This window comes from Cokeromyces recurvatus, assembly GCF_025118155.1.
Source record: "Cokeromyces recurvatus strain NRRL 2243 chromosome Unknown BX663scaffold_33, whole genome shotgun sequence".
Taxonomy (NCBI): domain Eukaryota; kingdom Fungi; phylum Mucoromycota; class Mucoromycetes; order Mucorales; family Mucoraceae; genus Cokeromyces; species Cokeromyces recurvatus.
The window spans coordinates 184,190-202,577 of record NW_026251419.1 but is presented as its reverse complement, the minus strand read 5'-3'; the positions used below and the strand labels follow the sequence as shown (position 1 = coordinate 202,577).

At 31.1% G+C, this 18,388-nt stretch overlaps 9 protein-coding genes across 9 annotated transcripts; 6 read left to right on the top strand and 3 right to left on the bottom strand.

Annotated features, from left to right (window-relative positions):
• Positions 1 to 60: 60 nt before the first annotated feature.
• On the top strand, positions 61 to 1,164 carry BX663DRAFT_441860 (kinase-like domain-containing protein; the record flags this gene model as incomplete). Its single annotated transcript, XM_051523485.1, has 4 exons — positions 61 to 128; positions 189 to 571; positions 658 to 728; positions 811 to 1,164. Coding segments are annotated over 4 exons (876 nt in total), but the record flags the coding sequence as incomplete, so codon positions are not given.
• Positions 1,165 to 1,427: 263 nt separating this feature from the next.
• On the bottom strand, positions 1,428 to 3,552 carry BX663DRAFT_489485 (DHS-like NAD/FAD-binding domain-containing protein; the record flags this gene model as incomplete). Its single annotated transcript, XM_051524900.1, has 7 exons — positions 1,428 to 1,437; positions 1,619 to 1,826; positions 1,930 to 2,035; positions 2,095 to 2,796; positions 2,875 to 3,017; positions 3,077 to 3,325; positions 3,420 to 3,552. The coding sequence occupies 7 exons, from the start codon at positions 3,550 to 3,552 to the stop codon at positions 1,428 to 1,430; spliced, it is 1,551 nt and encodes a 516-aa protein (XP_051379127.1).
• Positions 3,553 to 4,570: 1,018 nt separating this feature from the next.
• On the bottom strand, positions 4,571 to 6,005 carry BX663DRAFT_522431 (uncharacterized protein). Its single transcript, XM_051529384.1, has 5 exons — positions 5,809 to 6,005; positions 5,522 to 5,680; positions 5,316 to 5,467; positions 4,967 to 5,243; positions 4,571 to 4,908 (listed from the first exon to the last, which is right to left on the bottom strand). Exons 1-5 carry the CDS (start codon positions 5,920 to 5,922, stop codon positions 4,657 to 4,659), a joined length of 954 nt encoding a protein of 317 aa, XP_051379126.1. The 5' UTR covers positions 5,923 to 6,005; the 3' UTR covers positions 4,571 to 4,656.
• Positions 6,006 to 6,253: 248 nt separating this feature from the next.
• Positions 6,254 to 10,158, top strand: BX663DRAFT_522426 (uncharacterized protein). The gene is made up of 12 exons (XM_051529383.1): positions 6,254 to 6,578; positions 6,600 to 6,843; positions 6,931 to 7,007; positions 7,068 to 7,089; positions 7,120 to 7,490; positions 7,520 to 7,551; positions 7,668 to 8,202; positions 8,304 to 8,815; positions 8,895 to 9,046; positions 9,158 to 9,233; positions 9,292 to 9,370; positions 9,438 to 10,158. The coding sequence occupies exons 1-12, from the start codon at positions 6,407 to 6,409 to the stop codon at positions 9,731 to 9,733; spliced, it is 2,568 nt and encodes an 855-aa protein (XP_051379125.1). The 5' UTR covers positions 6,254 to 6,406; the 3' UTR covers positions 9,734 to 10,158.
• Positions 10,159 to 10,606: 448 nt separating this feature from the next.
• On the top strand, positions 10,607 to 12,153 carry BX663DRAFT_221444 (spindle A-like protein). The gene is made up of 6 exons (XM_051521789.1): positions 10,607 to 10,775; positions 10,842 to 10,986; positions 11,074 to 11,276; positions 11,346 to 11,440; positions 11,505 to 11,618; positions 11,681 to 12,153. The coding sequence occupies exons 1-6, from the start codon at positions 10,623 to 10,625 to the stop codon at positions 12,078 to 12,080; spliced, it is 1,110 nt and encodes a 369-aa protein (XP_051379124.1). The 5' UTR covers positions 10,607 to 10,622; the 3' UTR covers positions 12,081 to 12,153.
• Positions 12,154 to 12,230: 77 nt separating this feature from the next.
• Positions 12,231 to 13,151, bottom strand: BX663DRAFT_489481 (t-SNARE; the record flags this gene model as incomplete). The annotated part of the gene is made up of 5 exons (XM_051524899.1): positions 12,231 to 12,296; positions 12,375 to 12,647; positions 12,716 to 12,826; positions 12,889 to 12,947; positions 13,037 to 13,151. The coding sequence occupies 5 exons, from the start codon at positions 13,149 to 13,151 to the stop codon at positions 12,231 to 12,233; spliced, it is 624 nt and encodes a 207-aa protein (XP_051379123.1).
• Positions 13,152 to 13,368: 217 nt separating this feature from the next.
• On the top strand, positions 13,369 to 14,402 carry BX663DRAFT_221342 (clasp N-terminal domain-containing protein). The gene is made up of 3 exons (XM_051521788.1): positions 13,369 to 13,526; positions 13,665 to 13,868; positions 13,982 to 14,402. Exons 1-3 carry the CDS (start codon positions 13,479 to 13,481, stop codon positions 14,165 to 14,167), a joined length of 438 nt encoding a protein of 145 aa, XP_051379122.1. The 5' UTR covers positions 13,369 to 13,478; the 3' UTR covers positions 14,168 to 14,402.
• On the top strand, positions 14,194 to 14,700 carry BX663DRAFT_555235 (clasp N terminal-domain-containing protein; the record flags this gene model as incomplete). Its single annotated transcript, XM_051531601.1, has 2 exons — positions 14,194 to 14,447; positions 14,547 to 14,700. 2 exons carry the CDS (start codon positions 14,194 to 14,196, stop codon positions 14,698 to 14,700), a joined length of 408 nt encoding a protein of 135 aa, XP_051379121.1.
• Positions 14,701 to 16,200: 1,500 nt separating this feature from the next.
• On the top strand, positions 16,201 to 17,601 carry BX663DRAFT_522413 (uncharacterized protein; the record flags this gene model as incomplete). The annotated part of the gene is made up of 5 exons (XM_051529382.1): positions 16,201 to 16,683; positions 16,725 to 16,892; positions 16,960 to 17,211; positions 17,272 to 17,358; positions 17,587 to 17,601. Exons 1-5 carry the CDS (start codon positions 16,537 to 16,539, stop codon positions 17,599 to 17,601), a joined length of 669 nt encoding a protein of 222 aa, XP_051379120.1. The 5' UTR covers positions 16,201 to 16,536.
• Positions 17,602 to 18,388: the final 787 nt, after the last annotated feature.

Genomic DNA, 18,388 nt, shown 5'->3' with positions numbered 1-18,388 from the left:
ACTTCGAAGAGAACAAAGACAACAGAAGGAAGCACTTAAAGATGCACAAATTTTGCTGATCTTCGTTCTGTTTGTACAGATGCGGATCCTACAAAATTATATAGAAATATGGTTAAAATTGGTCAAGGGTAATGAAATGATTCTATCTGTGATATAGTTAGCTATGTATTGATTCGTTATATATATAGTGCAACAGGTGGAGTGTATACAGCTCAATCAGTGAACACAAATATGTCAGTGGCTATTAAACAAATGAATTTAGCTCAACAACTTCGAAAGGAAGTGATTATTAACGAAATTTTAGTCATGCGAGAGGCGCAACATAAAAATATTGTCAACTTTATTGATTCATTCCTTTTGGATAATAATGAGTTATGGGTTGTGATGGAATACATGGAAGGAGGAAGTTTAACAGATGTAGTTACGACAAGTATGATGACAGAAAGTCAAATTGCTACTGTTTGTCGAGAGACGTTAGAAGGAATTTATCATTTACATTCATTGGGTATAATTCATCGAGATATCAAGTCAGATAATGTTTTATTAGGTTTAAATGGGCATGTTAAATTAAGTAAGGGATAAAAAAAGAACCTAGTTACTATTATACAAGTACAAGTCTAATTGAAGACCTTTTTATTGATTTATCTTTCTATTTAGCTGATTTTGGTTTCTGTGCAAGATTAAATGACTCTGAAACAAGAACGACTATGGTTGGGACTCCTTACTGGGTAACTAAGAAAACAAATAGACATGTATATAAATATATATATACTCATTCTGTTCTATTTTATCTCCTTCTTCTTCCTTTAGATGGCTCCTGAAGTAGTGACTCGTAAGGAATATGGACCGAAGATTGATATTTGGTCCTTGGGTATTATGGTTATTGAAATGATTGAAGGAGAACCTCCTTATTTACATGAAAATCCATTAAGAGCGCTTTATTTGATTGCTACGAATGGAACACCCTCTCTTCAGCATCCTGATGAATTATCTGATTTATTGAAAGACTTTTTAAAGCAATCTTTAACAGTGGATAGTCAGGAAAGGCCTGATGCAGGCAGTTTATTAGAGCATCCATTCTTAAAAAGAGGAGAGAATATCAAGTCATTAATACCTTTGATTAAAGCAAGTCGAGATATTCGAAAGAAGACGCATGACATTTAATATACATATAGATAGAGAAATATAACAATTTTTTTTGTTTGTTTGTAACATGTAAAGTATATATTATTTTGTGTAGATTTATAAACTAGTATTCTTTTTTTTTTATTATTTATTTATTTATTATTTTGTCCATGGTAGTAAAAATAGTATTATGTTGACTCTCTCTTTATATCCTTATTGGAAATATGTACTATAACAAAAGTTATACACTATTTATATATGATCAGTAATATATATGTTATTTACACATCATATTATATTATTTATATTAATCTATATAGATAAAAAAAAAAAAGAGAAAATAAAAAATAAAATAAAAAAAAATTATTCTTCTTTTTTGTAGTATCCTCTTCGTCACTATCACTGTTTAGACTACCTCTTTCGTCACATCTAAATCATAAAAATGCATATAATGAATTTATATCGATCTCGTACAACTCTCCCTATCTCTTACCTTTGATTATTTATAAATTGTGGGTCAGTTACAGCTCCCGGGAACGTATATAATCCATCTCTCACATACTTCCAAACTTTATTTCCATCTTTATCTACACTAGACTCTCGACTTTCTACACTCAGAGCACTTCCACCTGGTAATTTAGAATGTCGAAGATCCCAATTTAACATGCGACACAATTCAGGTACAATGACATCACAATCTCCTAATAATTGAACATCAAAGTCATGTGTGTAATGGGTGTGCGGTGATCAAGATTTGAGGCACATTATGAGGTTTTGAGACATAATTTCAGATACTGGTGATACTTTGAGCGATGAACCCAATCACAATTAGTAAATCAACTTGTTCTGTATCAATCGCAAGCAAATTATCAAATTCAGCTGGAAGACGTTCACCGAAAAATGTAATATCCTAAAAATAGTAAAAAGTCAAAAGAAAAATATCTTTTTTTTTTAAAGAAAAATACATACTGGCTTGATAATAGAAACCCCCTTTTGATGATGGTAAGGCTGGTCATCATTATCATCATCTTCTTCTTCTTCTTTAGACTTATTATTTCCTTTCGTTGATTTTGTACCTTCTTTTTCTAATTTCTTGCTTGAACATTTTGGACAAGGAGGTATTTGTTGAGCCATAATATAGGATTCAATCTCTGTACCATCTACTTTGTATCCACAAGTTACACAGGTTGCAGTAGCAAAGCTACCATGACAGTTTACAACACGTTTAATATTTGCCTTGTGTTCCAATGTATCAATATTTTGAGTATAATTTCTAAGCAATTTGCCCTTGTCCTCTATCAGCTTAACAAAGAGATGACTAGGGCTAGGTTGATAATTGGCGGGATAAAGTTCTTTGGCAAAAGAATAAAAAATTTCTGGTGATTCTCGAAAATAGTCAATATCAAACATTTGTTGTGGATCATCAAGCTCATATTCTTGTAGTCTTGAATAGATGCCTGTTTCTGACCGAAAGTCTGGGATACCACAGGAAACGGAGACACCAGCCCCTGTTACGATCATAATGTTATGAGCTTCTTTAAAAAGCTTAGCTACATCTTCTAATGTATTAATGTGTTCTAGTCTTCGTCTTTTACGTAAGAAACGTGTAATCACACTCTTTAAGATAGGGAGTAGTTCTATATCAGAAGCTAACGCAGCTGCTTTTGGATGCTATAATATAATAATAATAATAATAATAATTAAAAAAAAATAAGTAAATGCTGCATAAAAATGGCATAGAATCATTACCATATAAATATTAAATACTTCAAGCATTTTTGGTACAGGAACTGATTGTTGAATTAAATATTTTTCAATAAACTTCATTAATCCCTTTTCTCTTGCTTCTTCTTGTAGTTGTTCTTTTTCTTCATCCGTATATGGCTCCCAAGCTAATAATAAATAATTAGATGTATACACACACACACATATATATATGTATATTATTTACCAAGTTGAAATTGACTTTCTTCATCGGTTCCATCGACATCCACATCAGCCAAGCTATCATCGTCTACATGAAATGCAGGGTGTGACAAAATACCTTGATCAATCAAACTAGCCTCACTGTCACTTTCATCATTACTTAAACCAGCTGAGGCCCAATCTTGATCCGATTCTTCATTATAATCATCGAATAACTGATCATTAATAGTTAAAGATCCTGTTGGTGCTGGATCGTCTTCAGTCGTGACTTGCTCTACCATTTATACATTAGGTTATGGACACATTATCACTTTTTATACCATTACATTATTATTTTTAATTATTATTATTGTTTTTTTTTTGTTTACCTTCTAATTTAACTTTTTTTGTCATGTAATCTTTTGTTTCATTTTCTGCCTCTGTATCTGTATCTTGTTTGTCAGCAGAACGTTTTGCAGAAGGTGTTGAACTTTCTATTGATTGATTATCTTTAGTGTTCATACTTGATATTATTTTCTTTAAAAAAAAAAATCGGACTTTATGGTTTTCTTATGTTTAAAAAAAAACATCATATTTAAAAAAAAGAAAAAGGAAAAAAAGGGTTGTGACTGTTTAGATTTATAATCCTTCTTTCTTTTTTCTCCACAAAACGTCTTTTTTCTTTTTTTCAGTAGACACATTTAGTAACGTAAAGATTAATCCACGTCTCATCATGATGCTAAAATATTCAATATAAATAAATCTAACCTTTTTATTATTAAACTATGCGTATTACTTTCTGATAAAATAACGTCTATGGGACTTTACATATTTTTTGTGTTTTGGTACAATACTTTATTCAAAGTTCTGTAGATAAACATGATTGTCTGTATCCTTTACATTATTTATACATTAAATTGACTGTATAAAGTTGATACATGTGTTGTATTTTGATGACATGAGATTGAATGTTAAAGACAAAGTCTTTTATGAAATATAAAAATAAAAATTATTTCAATTCATCTGTTCGTAAATAACAATAACGGATCTTATTTAGTCAAATGCAATTGAATTTATTGATATTCGAAACAATCATTTTTTATCACAGCTACTATTAAAATAATAATGGACAGCTAGCCTTTTTTCTTTTCCCTTTCTTCTTGGGGGGGGGAGGGGGAATAGTGAACAACTAGAATTTAATGCTTTTGGTAGTAGTTTATTACAAAGGGAATATCTCACCTTCTTTTGTCTCTTTCTAGATTGAAACTATTTTAACACTAGAACTCTGTACAGCTTTTAATTTGTGGTATTCTTGAGCTTATCATAAATCACAGGACGCCTCAGTCGCTTTCCTATCTTTATTAATAAAATTAGTATTTGATAAGTCTCAAGATGCTTGTTTACATTTGTAAAAAGTATGGAAATAATGAACTACAAGACTTTTATTATCAATGTCTCGCTTCCTACTGTGATCAAAGATAAGACTGTAATGAATAACGAGTCCTTCGTCATGTTTGAATCATCTTTTTTTTTATTGTACATCCTTGTTACATTATATAAAATAGAGACTCATTGAAATATTCATATTAAGTAGTAGTAGTAGTAGCAGTAGTGTTACTATTACTATTATTTTTTTTTTAAAAAGAAATAAAGAACACAATCAGGATGAAAACGCCAGCCATTGTTAACTGTCTGTGCACAATAGCCTTCGATAGGTAAAGAGCATCCATGACATAATGACTTGTTTAGCTTATGATAATCTAACTGACAATAAGGTGCATTATTATAAACATAAAACTGATACTGCTTTTGTTGCTGTTGCTGCTGCTGTTGCTGCTGCTGTTTATTTTCGCTTGATAAAAGAGGTATACCACACATCTAATAATAACAAAGGGATAAGAAAGTTTACTATAAACTATCATTATGACTACTTTACTTGACATTTAAAACAATACGTATGCCAACTTCCTTTTAATTTCCCATCTGTGGATACAACGGCTTCCTTTTGTACAGCATGATGACAATATTCACAGCTAGGTAAAAATAATTGATTATAGTCTGTTTGACAATAGATTTTACCCTTTCTTTCTTGAACCCCGGTTGTGATTGGATCTACAGCTTTATGACAGTAATAACAGCGAATATGTTCTGGATGAAAATAAAGGTTATTAAAAGCTATTGTAGGCCTTGTAGATGCATTTATTGGTTTTTTACTTGTAGAAGGAATCAATAAAAAAAAAAAAAAGATAAGAAATGGATAGTAGGAATGGTCCTATTCTATTTACCAGGTTGCACAAATGGGTCGATTGATAGCTACTTCATAATGCTGAGTGCAATACACTTGTCCTTCAGATAGTTTGATTTCATTTCTTTTCGACGGTAATGAAAAGGGAAGTCGGCAATAGAAACAACTTAAACAGTATGAATGATATAGTTTCTAGTAAAATTCAGACAGAACACTAGATTCACTAGTTATGTATGAGTTACTTACTGTTGCTATAGAAATTGTAGCATTTCCATGATAGCATCGACAACAACGATTAAAATTAGGTTGATAACGACTATTATTTCTTCGAATATTTAATATATCTTGTAAACTAAGGCGCTCATTGGTTATTTCATTATAGTGTGATACTTGTGAAATTCGATTCTGTATAAAAAAAAAAAAAATAGGAGAAGTTTATTAAAAGGAAAGAAGGAGAAAACAAATATAACTTTATGTGTATTTATTTAGTTTTTTTTTTTATTTTTTATGTTATATTTTTTTTCTTTTTTTACAGATTCAAGCGATAGACAAACATGAGACGATAATTGATTAATTCGTACAGATGATTGACAATTATAACATTTCACAAAAGGAAAGTTAACGGTTTTATTATAGGATACAGCCATATACACAATAGTAGAAATTAATAAAAGAGGAGCAACTTGAAAAAAAAAAAGAAAAATAACCTTTAAAATAAATAAATAGTAGAGTTAGTGTAGTACCATTTTTTTTTTTTTTTTTTTTTGACAGTGACTATAACAGATTGATGAAATATTTATAAATTTATTTTATTTTATTTTTTTTTTTTTTTGGTGGTCCCCTCTCCCTATTTTCACACAGACCCCACATTTGAATACATAACGAACAAGATAATATACACTTTTCTTTTTCTTACTCCCTTTTTTTTTGTGCTTTATTTACCCTTTTTTGCTTTTAATCCTTTACATATACACATACAAAAAAAAAAAAAAAATCAACTTTTAATAATCAAACTTGTTTTTTTTTTCAATCATCATCATCATCATCAACAACATCATCATCATCTCTTCATTATTAAATTCTTTAATTCCCCCGGAAATAAAATAAAGCTGAATTTTCTTTTATTGTTTCATGTCATTATCGACACTATCAAAACCTTATAGAGTCGATTCTTGGTTTCATATGCAGCAGCAGCATCATCATCATGATATTTATGAAAAGCAACAACAACAACAACAAGTAGCAGTGAGTCAATATGCGAGGTCTACTGCTAGTAGTCGTTCTCGACAGAATAACGAGACAAGTACAAATAAAAAACCATTAGATGATAGACAAAGAAGAAAGAGTACGACAACCCTCCTTGATACTAACAAAAGAAAGGTAACCCCACACAACACAACTGAAGCATCATCTTCTTTAGTTCAGGGACATCGTCGACAAACATTATCAGGTCTTACTCATAACCCTCCACCAAGAGCAACGACAATGGGTGTCAATACAGGCTTAATTAAACTAGCTGATACCTTACGTGATACTCTGGCTATGGAAAGAAGATTAGTTCAACAAGAGTTGGGTTTATTGGAATACAAAGAAAAAATCAATCACTGAACAACAGCAAGTGGATGAGATACCAGACAAGTTACGTAATCATTCAGAGGATCAACCGTTTTACTTAAGGAGACGTACATACTCAAATGGATCTGCTCTCTCTCCTTTACAATCACAAAATTTAGTAGTATCCAAAAAGGCAACAACTGAAGTGAGTTATATGAAGCCAACTTTGGCTGATCAGCAACGAAGAAGAAATACAGCTAGTACACTAAGAAATTCGCCTATCACGACAGTCGAAGAAATAGTAATCTAAGAAGGAAGAGTGCTAGTACTGTATCTTTAGCTTCTAAAAATGGAAGGGATTTTTCATCTTCAATAACAACCAGTGAAGAGGAATCGAATAAGTTAAAACGAAGATCTATCTTAGCTGCTGCTACTGCAAAGGCTCGTCATCAGCAACAACAATGTCCGGATTTGGTAACCACTGCGGATGAGGCAACGACGAGCGGAGATGAGACTAGAAAGAAATCATTCATTCGTCGAAGGATGTCACGTACTGAGAATTTAAAGGACGGTATACCTACATCGGCTGCTTCACCTTTAGTGACAAGAAGGAAAAGCATTGTTCAACAACAGCAACAACAAAAATCACCTATAAGAAACAGTCCTATTACAAATACTACCACCAAAAAGGCACTCCACTTAAACCTCGAAAGCGTGGTAAGGTAAATAGTGAGGCAGTAGAGTTACTCTTTTTTTTTTTTTTAATGAATACAAACTTTTGGAAACATAAAGAGAATGTAATATATATATACCTTTTTCTTTATATACATATGTTTAGACACTACCAGGTAATTTAGCAAAACCACCTACTGTTCAATCCTTACAATTACCCCCTATGAAAATTGAGCCGATCAAATTGAGTATTCCAACAACTAAAATCACAAATAAACAAACTTCGTTGACAAATAGACGACGTATGAGTACAGCCAGTGCGAAAACACAACATAGACAATTCATATCATCAGATACATCTTCACCCTCTTCGCCTGCTTCAACAACAACACCTTCTTCTTCGTCTTCGTCATCTTCTATTTCTATTTCTATGTCTACCTCTATTTCCTCTAAAAAGTCAAACTTACGTCAAACAAAAGCACAAAGTTATCTAGACGTTACAGATACAAAACGCCGTACCTCCTTTCAAAAGATAAATTCAATAGCGTCACCTAAAAGACTATCTCCAGTCAAAGCGAATGGACGTCGTCCTAGTTTATTAAGCGATGCTTCCGTTAGAACAATGACTACTGCTACTAAAAAATTATCTATCTCTACTGCTAACAGTAGAAAGAATTCAATTATTGCAACAGAGGACAAAAGTACTTGTATATACATATATGAATATACTATTGAACCTGTTTTAATCATTTTTTTTTTAAAAAAAAAAAATTGATAATATAGGCCGTCATCGAGCTATCAGTCAAAGAAAAATTGGAAGCGATGGTAGCGGAATATAGTATGGATACAGCAAGTGAGATTGATTATGATAACTCTATAAGGAAGAAGAGTCCGACCTCTCATCATTCAACTAGTCTTATCTGGGATAAAGAGATGACATCTGTTCCAAAATCACCTACAACTATTATCAAATACTATGGTCATCATTTAAGTCCCTATGAACAAACAGAGATTCAAAAATTTCCAGAGGTTTACTTTGTAGGTCATCTCTGTTCACACAAGCATCAGGCCATGCCTGATCATAAAGTGAATAATTATGGCTACGATGATGAAAGTGGTGACTATCGATCGATACGTCATGATCATATAGGATATCGATATGAGATTTTAAGTGAACTTGGCAGAGGATCATTTGGACAGGTAGTTAAATGCTATGATCATAAGACAGGTCAACAAGTAGCTGTCAAATTAATTCGCAATAAGAAGCGATTTTATGCGCAAGCGAAGACTGAAGTGAAGATTTTAAGTGATTTAGTAAAATGGTAATAAGAATATAATACTCTATTCTATAATAAAATAAATCTATTTACCTATTTATTTATTTATATTTTAGGATCCTGAAGATAAATATCATAATATTCGAATGATAGACAGTTTTTATTTTAGAAATCATTTATGTATTGCTTGTGAATGTCTAAGTATGAATCTTTATGAATTTATTAAAGTCAATAATTTCCAAGGTTTCCATACTACGTTGATTAAAAGGTAAGGAAAAACACACACACACTGTGTTTTATATTTTGTGGTTATCGCCCTTCTACAAATATTAGCTGTAGAGACTTATACTCTCTTTCCTTTTAATATAAATACTATAAGATTTGTTATCCAAATACTTCGATCCTTAACACTTTTATCGAAATACGGGGTCATTCATTGTGATTTGAAACCAGAGGCAAGTATTGCGATTTATTCACAAGTAGAGTATATAATTAAAGTTTATAGATATTTAGAATATTCTGCTGAAACATCCTACAAAGAGTACAATCAAAGTTATTGATTTTGGTAGTAGTTGTTTGGAAAGTCAAAGAGGTATATACAAACATATACAATGCATATATCTACTAAATACCTTTGCACTCATTATTTTTTTTTACAGTCTACACTTATATTCAAAGTAGATTTTATAGATCTCCTGAAATCATTTTAGGTTTAGATTATACCACAGCCATTGATATGTGGAGTTTAGGATGTATTATGGCTGAGTTGTATACGGGTATTCCTATCTTTCCTGGCGAAAATGAACAGGAACAATTACTATGTATTATGGAAGTCCTGGGTTTACCAGATGAAGAATTGATTGAATTAAGTGATCGAAAACATTTATTCTTTGGTACAAAAAAAATGTTTATATGTTTTTTGAATGCATTATTTAAAAATTTTTTTTTTTTTTAGATTGTCGTGGACAGCCTCGTGTTGTTTGTAATTCAAAAGGCAAAAGACGTAAAGCAGGAGCCAAGAGTCTTTCGCAAGTTTTGAAATGTAGTGATAGTTTGTTTTTGGACTTTATTCAACAATGTTTACAATGGAATCCTGCGAAACGATTGACTCCAGAAAAGGCCTTCCAACATGAATGGATATTGCAACAGAATAATTCTAATAAAAGGCCTAATGAAACTTCTTCTCCAACGTCTGCTACTACAGAAGCATGTTAATTCGTTTATACCATCAACAATTATATTAAAAGAAAAAGAAAAAACGTGCAATTTATATGTATTACTTTCTCTATCTTTTAATGGTCTAAAAATAATAAATAGTGTCACTTATATATATATACCTATCCTAATTGTACAGCTTGTACTTACCTTCCTGCACTGTCACATAATTTAATAGTGTGCGTAAATTATATTGATTTAAATTTAACATACTTCTTTATAGTATGCATCATTCAAGTTTATTCATTTCTATCATGACTTACATGTATGATATAAATCATCTTTACACGTTGTAATTCAACTCATTGAATCATAAAAAGAAGGAGAAATAAAAAAAAATACACTATTAAAGGGCCTTGTAGTTAACCTTAAGTTATGATCTACTATAGAAACAAACAAAATATCCAATTACATTTCTTTCATAAACACCAAGAGCCTTTTATTCTTATAATTAATTCTATGAATTTAGATTATTATTATTTTTTTAGTGTCAAATATACTTTAATCAGGTAAATGTTGTATTTCTTTTTAGTCAATAGTGTTATCTATAAAATGTTATACAATTATTTTTTCTCCTTTTTTTTATTTATTTATTTTCCTTTTTTCTTTTAAAATAAAATAAAATAAAAATGACAACGACAAGATCTTCTTCTTCTTTTTCACAAAATAACAAGGATAAAGTTCAGCAAGAACAAGAAATTGAAGAATCAACAAATACCAAAGAAATCTGTTTGAATCAAGAAGAGAATGAAGCTTCTGATTTTTTAATTACTACTTTAGAAGTAAGATATGTCATACATGATTAAAAAAAAAAATACAGACATGCATATTTATCTTATTCAAATTAGAGTCACGGTGTTCAAATGTCAGATATTAAAAGACTTCAAAGTGAGGGCTTCTATACAATTGATTCTGTCGCTTATACACCAAGAAAGGCATTAATTGCTATTAAAGGTTTATCAGAAGCAAAAGTAGATAAAATTATTAAAGAAGGTAAATTTTAGTCCTTTTTTTTTTTTTTTTTTGTTGTCATATTCATTGAATTGAATTCTTCTTTCTCTTCTTCTTCTTGTTTACAAGTTCATTCAATTATTAATATTGGATTTACTACTGCACTTGATATACAAGCAAGAAGAAATGAACTCATTTTTATTACAACAGGTTCAAATGATCTTGATAAATTATTAGGAGGTGGTATTGAAACTGGATCTATTACTGAGTTATTTGGTGAATTTCGATGTGGTAAAACACAACTGTGTCATACGTTAGCTGTTACATGTCAGGTAATGTGGCCTACATCACTTTATATACACACATATAAATATATTAATACATACACATGTATATATAAGCTTTCTGCTGAAAGAGGAGGTGCAGAAGGAAAATGTCTTTATATTGATACAGAAGGGACTTTTAGACCTAATCGAATTTTATCTATTGCAGCAAGGTTGGAAAGTTTTTTAAATATATACACATATATAAATGTATTTATAAAACTAAGTGTGATATAGATATGATTTAGATACTGAGACTTGTTTAAATAATATTGCTTATGCTAGAGCTTATAATACAGATCATCAAACATCTCTTTTAGTGCAAGCAGCTGCTATGATGTCAGAAACAAGGTGAATATATACATACATACATACATGCAAGACGATGACTAAACAAAACAAAATGGTGTTAGATTTGCTATAGTAATTATCGATAGTGCTATATCATTATATCGTACCGACTTTATTGGCCGTGGTGAGTTATCTGCTAGACAAATGCATTTAGCAAGATTCTTGCGTAACTTACAAAGATTGGCGGATGAGTTTGGTGTTGCTGTTGTATTGACCAATCAAATGATGGCTACCGTAGATGGCGCCGCTTCCATGTTTAATGCGGATCCTAAAAAGCCTACAGGAGGAAATATCATGGCTCATGCTTGTTGTACTCGTTTACAATTAAAAAAGGGAAGAGGCGAAAATCGTATATGCAAAATTTATGATTCTCCTTCTTTACCAGAAAGCGAAGTTACTTTTCTATTGGAGAAGAAGGAATTAAAGATGCAGAAGATTAAAGCCCTTTTATTTTTTTTTTAAAACAATTTGCTCCAAATAATTAATACAATAAGAACAATTAAAATCAAAATAATAGCTGCAGTAATTAATTTGTTTGTCGCCATTCTATCATAAATAAATAAATAAATAAATAGTCTTTCTTTCTTTCTTCTTTTGCTTGACTTATCTTACTTACCGACGTGCCATTCCCTTGAGCGTTTTAGATGCTTTATCAATGTGAGAATCTGCTTCTGCAAGCTATACAACAAACAGTCATCATTGTAAGTATTTTTTTTTTACATTTGACTTTTTTTAATACTAATAGAATAAACTTACTGTATCTCTTGCTCGAACCATTGTTTCACGTTGACCTTTAAGAGTACTTAAAATATTAATACCAATACCTTCTGTCTCTAAAGCTAATCGATGACTATCTTCTAAACGTCGGCTTGATTGTCCAAGTCGCTCAGTACCGCTTAATAATCTTTGTCGTTGATCCATAGTAGAGGCATCATAATCTGTTAATCCTTCATCATTATTATCACTGTTAAAACCACCTAACAGTTGTTCTCTATCTGAATTCTTTGGCAAAATGGCTGTTGTTCTCCTCTGAAGAGAAAAAGAAAATCAAGTCAATTTTCAATCATGAATAGCTAATAAATATGTATATTTATTACCAAATCTCTTTTAAGCTTTTCTGCTTCTGATTTATAAAGTCTTAATTTGGCTTGTAAACGTGTTCGTGAAGGTGTTGGAATATTTAAGATCTCCATTTCCATTTGACCAAGCTATTTGAAAAAAAAAAATTAATAACCTCTCTTTTTCTTTTGCTTTAGTTCATTTTCATTACAATCTCATTAGCTTCGTCAATTTCTCTTTCAACAGCACGAATAGTAGCCTTTCTTTCCTCTATGATAATAAAAAGAGATGAACTTGTTATCTATGCAAATAAATAGGTGGGGAGGAATTTTTTTTTCTTTTCCTTTTTTTTTTTTTACCTCCTTTTTGATTAGGAATGTGCTGTTCAATTTTTGATTTTATAGATTCTGTAAGTATAGTAAAGTCCTGCTCATAACTAGAAAATAATTCAGAGCCTCCAGCTGATGAAGTCATTATATGTATATATGTATATATATAAAAAAAAGAAGTATATATTTATAAATGTATATAAAAGAGTTGTTCAAGCTTTTCTTATTTTCTTTTTTTCTCAAAAAAAAAAAAAAAAAAAAAAAGCCTGTTGTTACTTCAATTGGGTATCCGCTAATCACGTGCTATATTCTAACAATAGGTGCTATGGTAAATAATTTATGTGTTTGTTTCTTCGACATAGCTAATACAAACTGGTTGTTTAACAAAATTTAATTTTTATATTTATTTATTTATTTATTAATTTTTTATTATTATTATTATTATTATTTCAATAAATTCCATTTTTGTTTCATGACAATTTATAAAGAAGATGAAGCATCAGATGTAGATGCAATTCAGGTAATTCTTTGAAACTATTTTGAAATAAAAATAAAAATAAAATAAAAAAATAAAACCTTCAGGAACCAAAAAAACACAAAAACAAAAAAAAACAAAAAAAAAAAATAAAAAAAAAACAAAAAAAAATAAAAATTTTAGGTCTGGAGTGCAAAGGAATTAGAAAGTGAATTTACAACGTTTTTAAAAGCATATGAAGATAAAGAAACAGAATTCAATTGGGAAGCTAGAGACAAAGCAATCGCACGTTTAAGAGGAATGCTTCGAGGCAATGCAACAAAACCTCCCTATCTTGAAGTCTTCATTGCATGTATGAAACAGATGGTCGACGGCATTATAAAAGCAGTTAGTTTTTTTTTTTTTTTTTTTTTTTTTTTTGTCTACCCCCTCATAAATAAAAAAAAATAACACCAATATATATATATACACATATTTATATATATATATATAATGTGTAGGTAGAGAGTTTACGTACTCAGTTATCAGTAAAAGCGCTTTTGTTGATCGGCGATATAGGTATATTTATGGGCAAACATTTAGACAACTATATGACAGATCAAATTCTATTATGCTTATTTCGTTGTGCAAGTTTAACAAAGAAACTTGTTGCGAATGCATCTTTGGAAGCAACTAAATCTTTTTAAAGCATACTCCGTTTTATCCTAAAATTATGAACATGCTTCTATTGTTGATGAATGAAAAAAATAGTCAGGTTCGACTTTATACCATTACTTATACCAAAACTTTATTGCAAGCACATGCACATCGTGATCATACTCGTTTAGTCATGGATCGTACAAATGCAACTGATCATTTTGAAACGCTTTTGACAAAAGGTTTAAATGATGCGACTCCTACTGTTAAAGAAATGTGTCGACAAGCATTTTGGATATTTTGGGAACATTGGAGATCAAGAGGTGACCAGTAAGTTTTACATTATTGCTATAATTATAACTCATTTATTTATTTATTCATTTTTTTTTTAAAAAAAAAAAAGGATCTTAAAGCAGCTGCCTACGATAGCTCAAAAGCAATTAGAAAATCAAAAATAATATTGAATAAATCTGCTTCTTCAGGAACAGTGATGCAACAACATAGTCCAAGTGCATCACCAAAGATATCAAATTCATTAAACCGTCAAGACTCAATGCCTATTTCTCCTTCTAATTCAAAATAGCTCATTCACCATGACACAGCGCTCGATGTCTCCTCGAGCTATGTCTCCACATCTTAGATCCTATGGTTCACCTCCAACATTATCTTCTTCCCTTTCTTCTCATTTACAAAGACCTCATTCCTCTGCTTCAACTACAACTGCTACCAACATGACCCATTCTCATGCTTCACCTCCTTTACATCCCTCACGCACAAATATGCCACGTGTGCTCACACGAAAGAAATCAATGGACTCATCAGACGAAAACCATTGAACATTCTCTCTCTCCTTCAAAGTGATGATTCAACACAGCGATCTGAGGGTCTTGCTCAACTTGCAAAACGACTTCGTCAACAGCTTCCTTATCATCCCTCTCGCATCGTCTTACCCCACATTCATCTCTCTGATACTCTTATCGTCGAAGGGGAAACACTCAAGGCTATCCTTTCCCAGATATGGGACCAGCACCCTGAGGCCTTTACTCATTGGGAAATAGCAACGTGTATCATTTTACCTCTATTTGGTATGGAAGAAGCTCTGTTGAAATGGATTGCGAATGAGGAAGCTCTATTGTATACAAAATTATTTTTGCAGCTTGAACATCCACAATGGCCTAGTACGATAATACAGTCCTTAAGTCAATTACAAAAGGGTCTCCTCGCTGGCGTTCGCTTGACACCCGTCAATCGACGCAAGTTGGTTAAACAATTATGGAATGGATGAACGAACTTGTGATGATTAATTTAGGGAAAGCAGAAGAGATGATGCGTTATGAAGGAGTACCATCCGAGTATTGGAATGGGACGACTGCAAGTACATGGTTTGACTCTGATGAAAATGTGCATCAATCACTTATTGTCTTATTACCCATGGCCTTTACATCGGGTAACCTGTGGCATGCATCGCTTTATTGCATTACTTAAACATCTTCGGTTATTAAATCAGGGACTCTTTGATAAAGTAATCATAGCATTATATGATGATGAGAATACGGTGAATAAACTCTGTCGTATTTTAGGGATTCATATTCGATTAGAATCAAAACCTAAAGTACTAACAGAAGAGGAAGAAGGTTATTTGCTTAAAGTACCTGAAAGAGAAGAAGAGAATGAGAACGAGAGCGAGAACGAGAACGAGAACGAAAACGAGAACAAAAACGAAAACGAGAACAAAAACGAAAACGAGAACAAAACGAAACGAGAACGAGAATGAAAACGAGAACGAAAACGAAAACGAAACGAGAACAGTTTATCAAAAGAAACTGAAAAAAGAGAACAGAATTGTTTATCTGAAATAAAAGCAACTTATCAAAGGTTATCGCCACATCACCACCTCCTATTTTGCAAAATGATGAAATCTTGTTTCAAGAAGATAACTTGGTGGTTCCCAACGAACAACAACCGCTTATAGAACAATTAGATGCTGTCCTTTCAGATAAACCAATGATGTCATCAGACTATTTTAAAGAAGAACCTAATGTGTTACCAACTGACTTGTTTAATAACACAACAATAACAACAACAACAACAACAACAACAACAACAGAGCTTCCGGTAAGACCAAATTATTATTTCATTTAATTACGTATACCTATACATATACACATCTATTTTTATTTTATGAATAGTCTACAAATGATTGTATCAATCGAAAATACTACAACATTATGACTACAAGCGTTCCAGATCTTGAAAAATTCCCAGAACCTCAATTTGTTCCCTTTTTTGCCCCGAAACAAGTCAACTTTAGTAACCCTATCTTTAAAGAAAATGTTCGTAGTGTAGGAAAGGATAAGACAGGATTACTTTATAATTTGATTGATAAACTTGAACAGATCCAATCAATACATTTCGAAAGATGAATCGAATTTTTAGAGAGGTACCGATACGAAGACGATGGGATCAAGGAGGAGCAGAGGAGATAGGTGGTGAGACTTGGGCAGGAGACTCTAGAAAGGATGCGGGCAATTTTGTTGAAACTGTACAAGTTATCTTGCCTTATATAGTAACAATAATAATGGTGATGATGATGATGATGATGATGAGGGGCAAGAAAGGGTGACAGTCTTGGCTCTTGAATGTATACGTCAATTAGCCGTTACTCAAGCAGGTCTCTTTCGATTTTATGAACGACAAGTGAATGAGGATGGTGCAAGTTTAGAGTCAAGATTGTTAGAGAAATTATTAAAAGTTCGAATTAGTTCTAATTCAACTGTAAAGTAGTGATAAAAGTGTATACATCTATTTTTTTTTTTTTAACAATTTTTTTTTTTTTTTTTAGATACGTATGGCTGCAGAAGATGCATTAGATGCAGTTTTAGGTACATTAAGTCCTTCTACGACATTCGAAATGTTAATGGCATTCATTGTATATCGTCTTGTGATTACACCCTTCGATTCCATCAAATTGGATAATCCATATCATCCAATTGGATTAGCCTTTATATACCTTTCAAAATGCGTTAAAGAAATCAATGATAAATTTTATATTGATGAATGGTTAAGCAAAGGCTGTGTGAATGCATTTTTTAAGGTTTATAATATTAAACTTGGGATAGACAAAATTTCTCATTAAATATGTATATATTTGTAGGGTATCAATCATCCTTTCATTCACATAAGAAAATCTTGCGTAGAAGCTATTGTTGCATTTCATGAAGTCATTGGAGAAAATATATATGTCTATTTAACTGATTTAAGAGAAGACCAATTACAATTGATAAGACATTATGCAGCCAAATCATTAAAAAGAAAGAAGCAACAACAGCAGCAGCAACAACAGCACAACAGCAACAACAACTATTATTTGGAATTTAAACGAAAGATATATATATATATATATATAAAAAGGAAAAGATATACGCATACACACACACACACATACACACATACATACATAATTATTTAGATACTTGACTATTAAATGATATTCGTCTTTATAAATCGTTGTATGCATGTTATTCATAAATAAACAAGTAAAATTACATTTCTTTTATAATAATAAAATCAGTTTGAAACAATAGATAGTTTGTCAAAAAATATAAAAGAAATACTACTTGTAGCTTGTTTCTGTTAAAAAAGCCAAGATTTCTTACAAGTGGTTCCTGAAAAAAAAAAAAAAAAAAAAAAAAAAAAAAAAAAAAGAGAGAGAGAGAGAGTTTTAACTGTTGACGGTTCATATTTATTCAGAAAATTGCTTAATAGGATCACTTTTATTCGAAAATTAATCTACAACTACTTGAGGGTAATTGATACACAAGAACAAGAAATAATCATTCATGAACAAAAGGTTAATATCATTTACATTATAAAATAGAACGAAATAGAAATTACTGAGATCAAAGAAGGAGAAACAATCAAGTTTATAATGGATCTAAGCAATGCTTTGTGTAGTAGATATATAGAACACTTAATAAGGAAATATATGAATAGATCGCCAGTTATAAAAATCAAATTGAAAAAAGATTAAAGAGAGAGAGAGAGAGAGATGGCGATGAAGATTGACTGTATAAATGTAAGCTTATTTATTTGTATATTCAATTGAATGACATAAATAATGATGTTTCAGTTTATTTGTTAAAATGCCTAATACAAAATATTTTCTTTTTATTATTATCCATGTTTAAATGAAAAAAGAAAAAAAAATAAAAAAAAAGGGGGGGAAGGACAGAAACAAGCAATATGACGCTTCATAAATTAAATATTTTTTA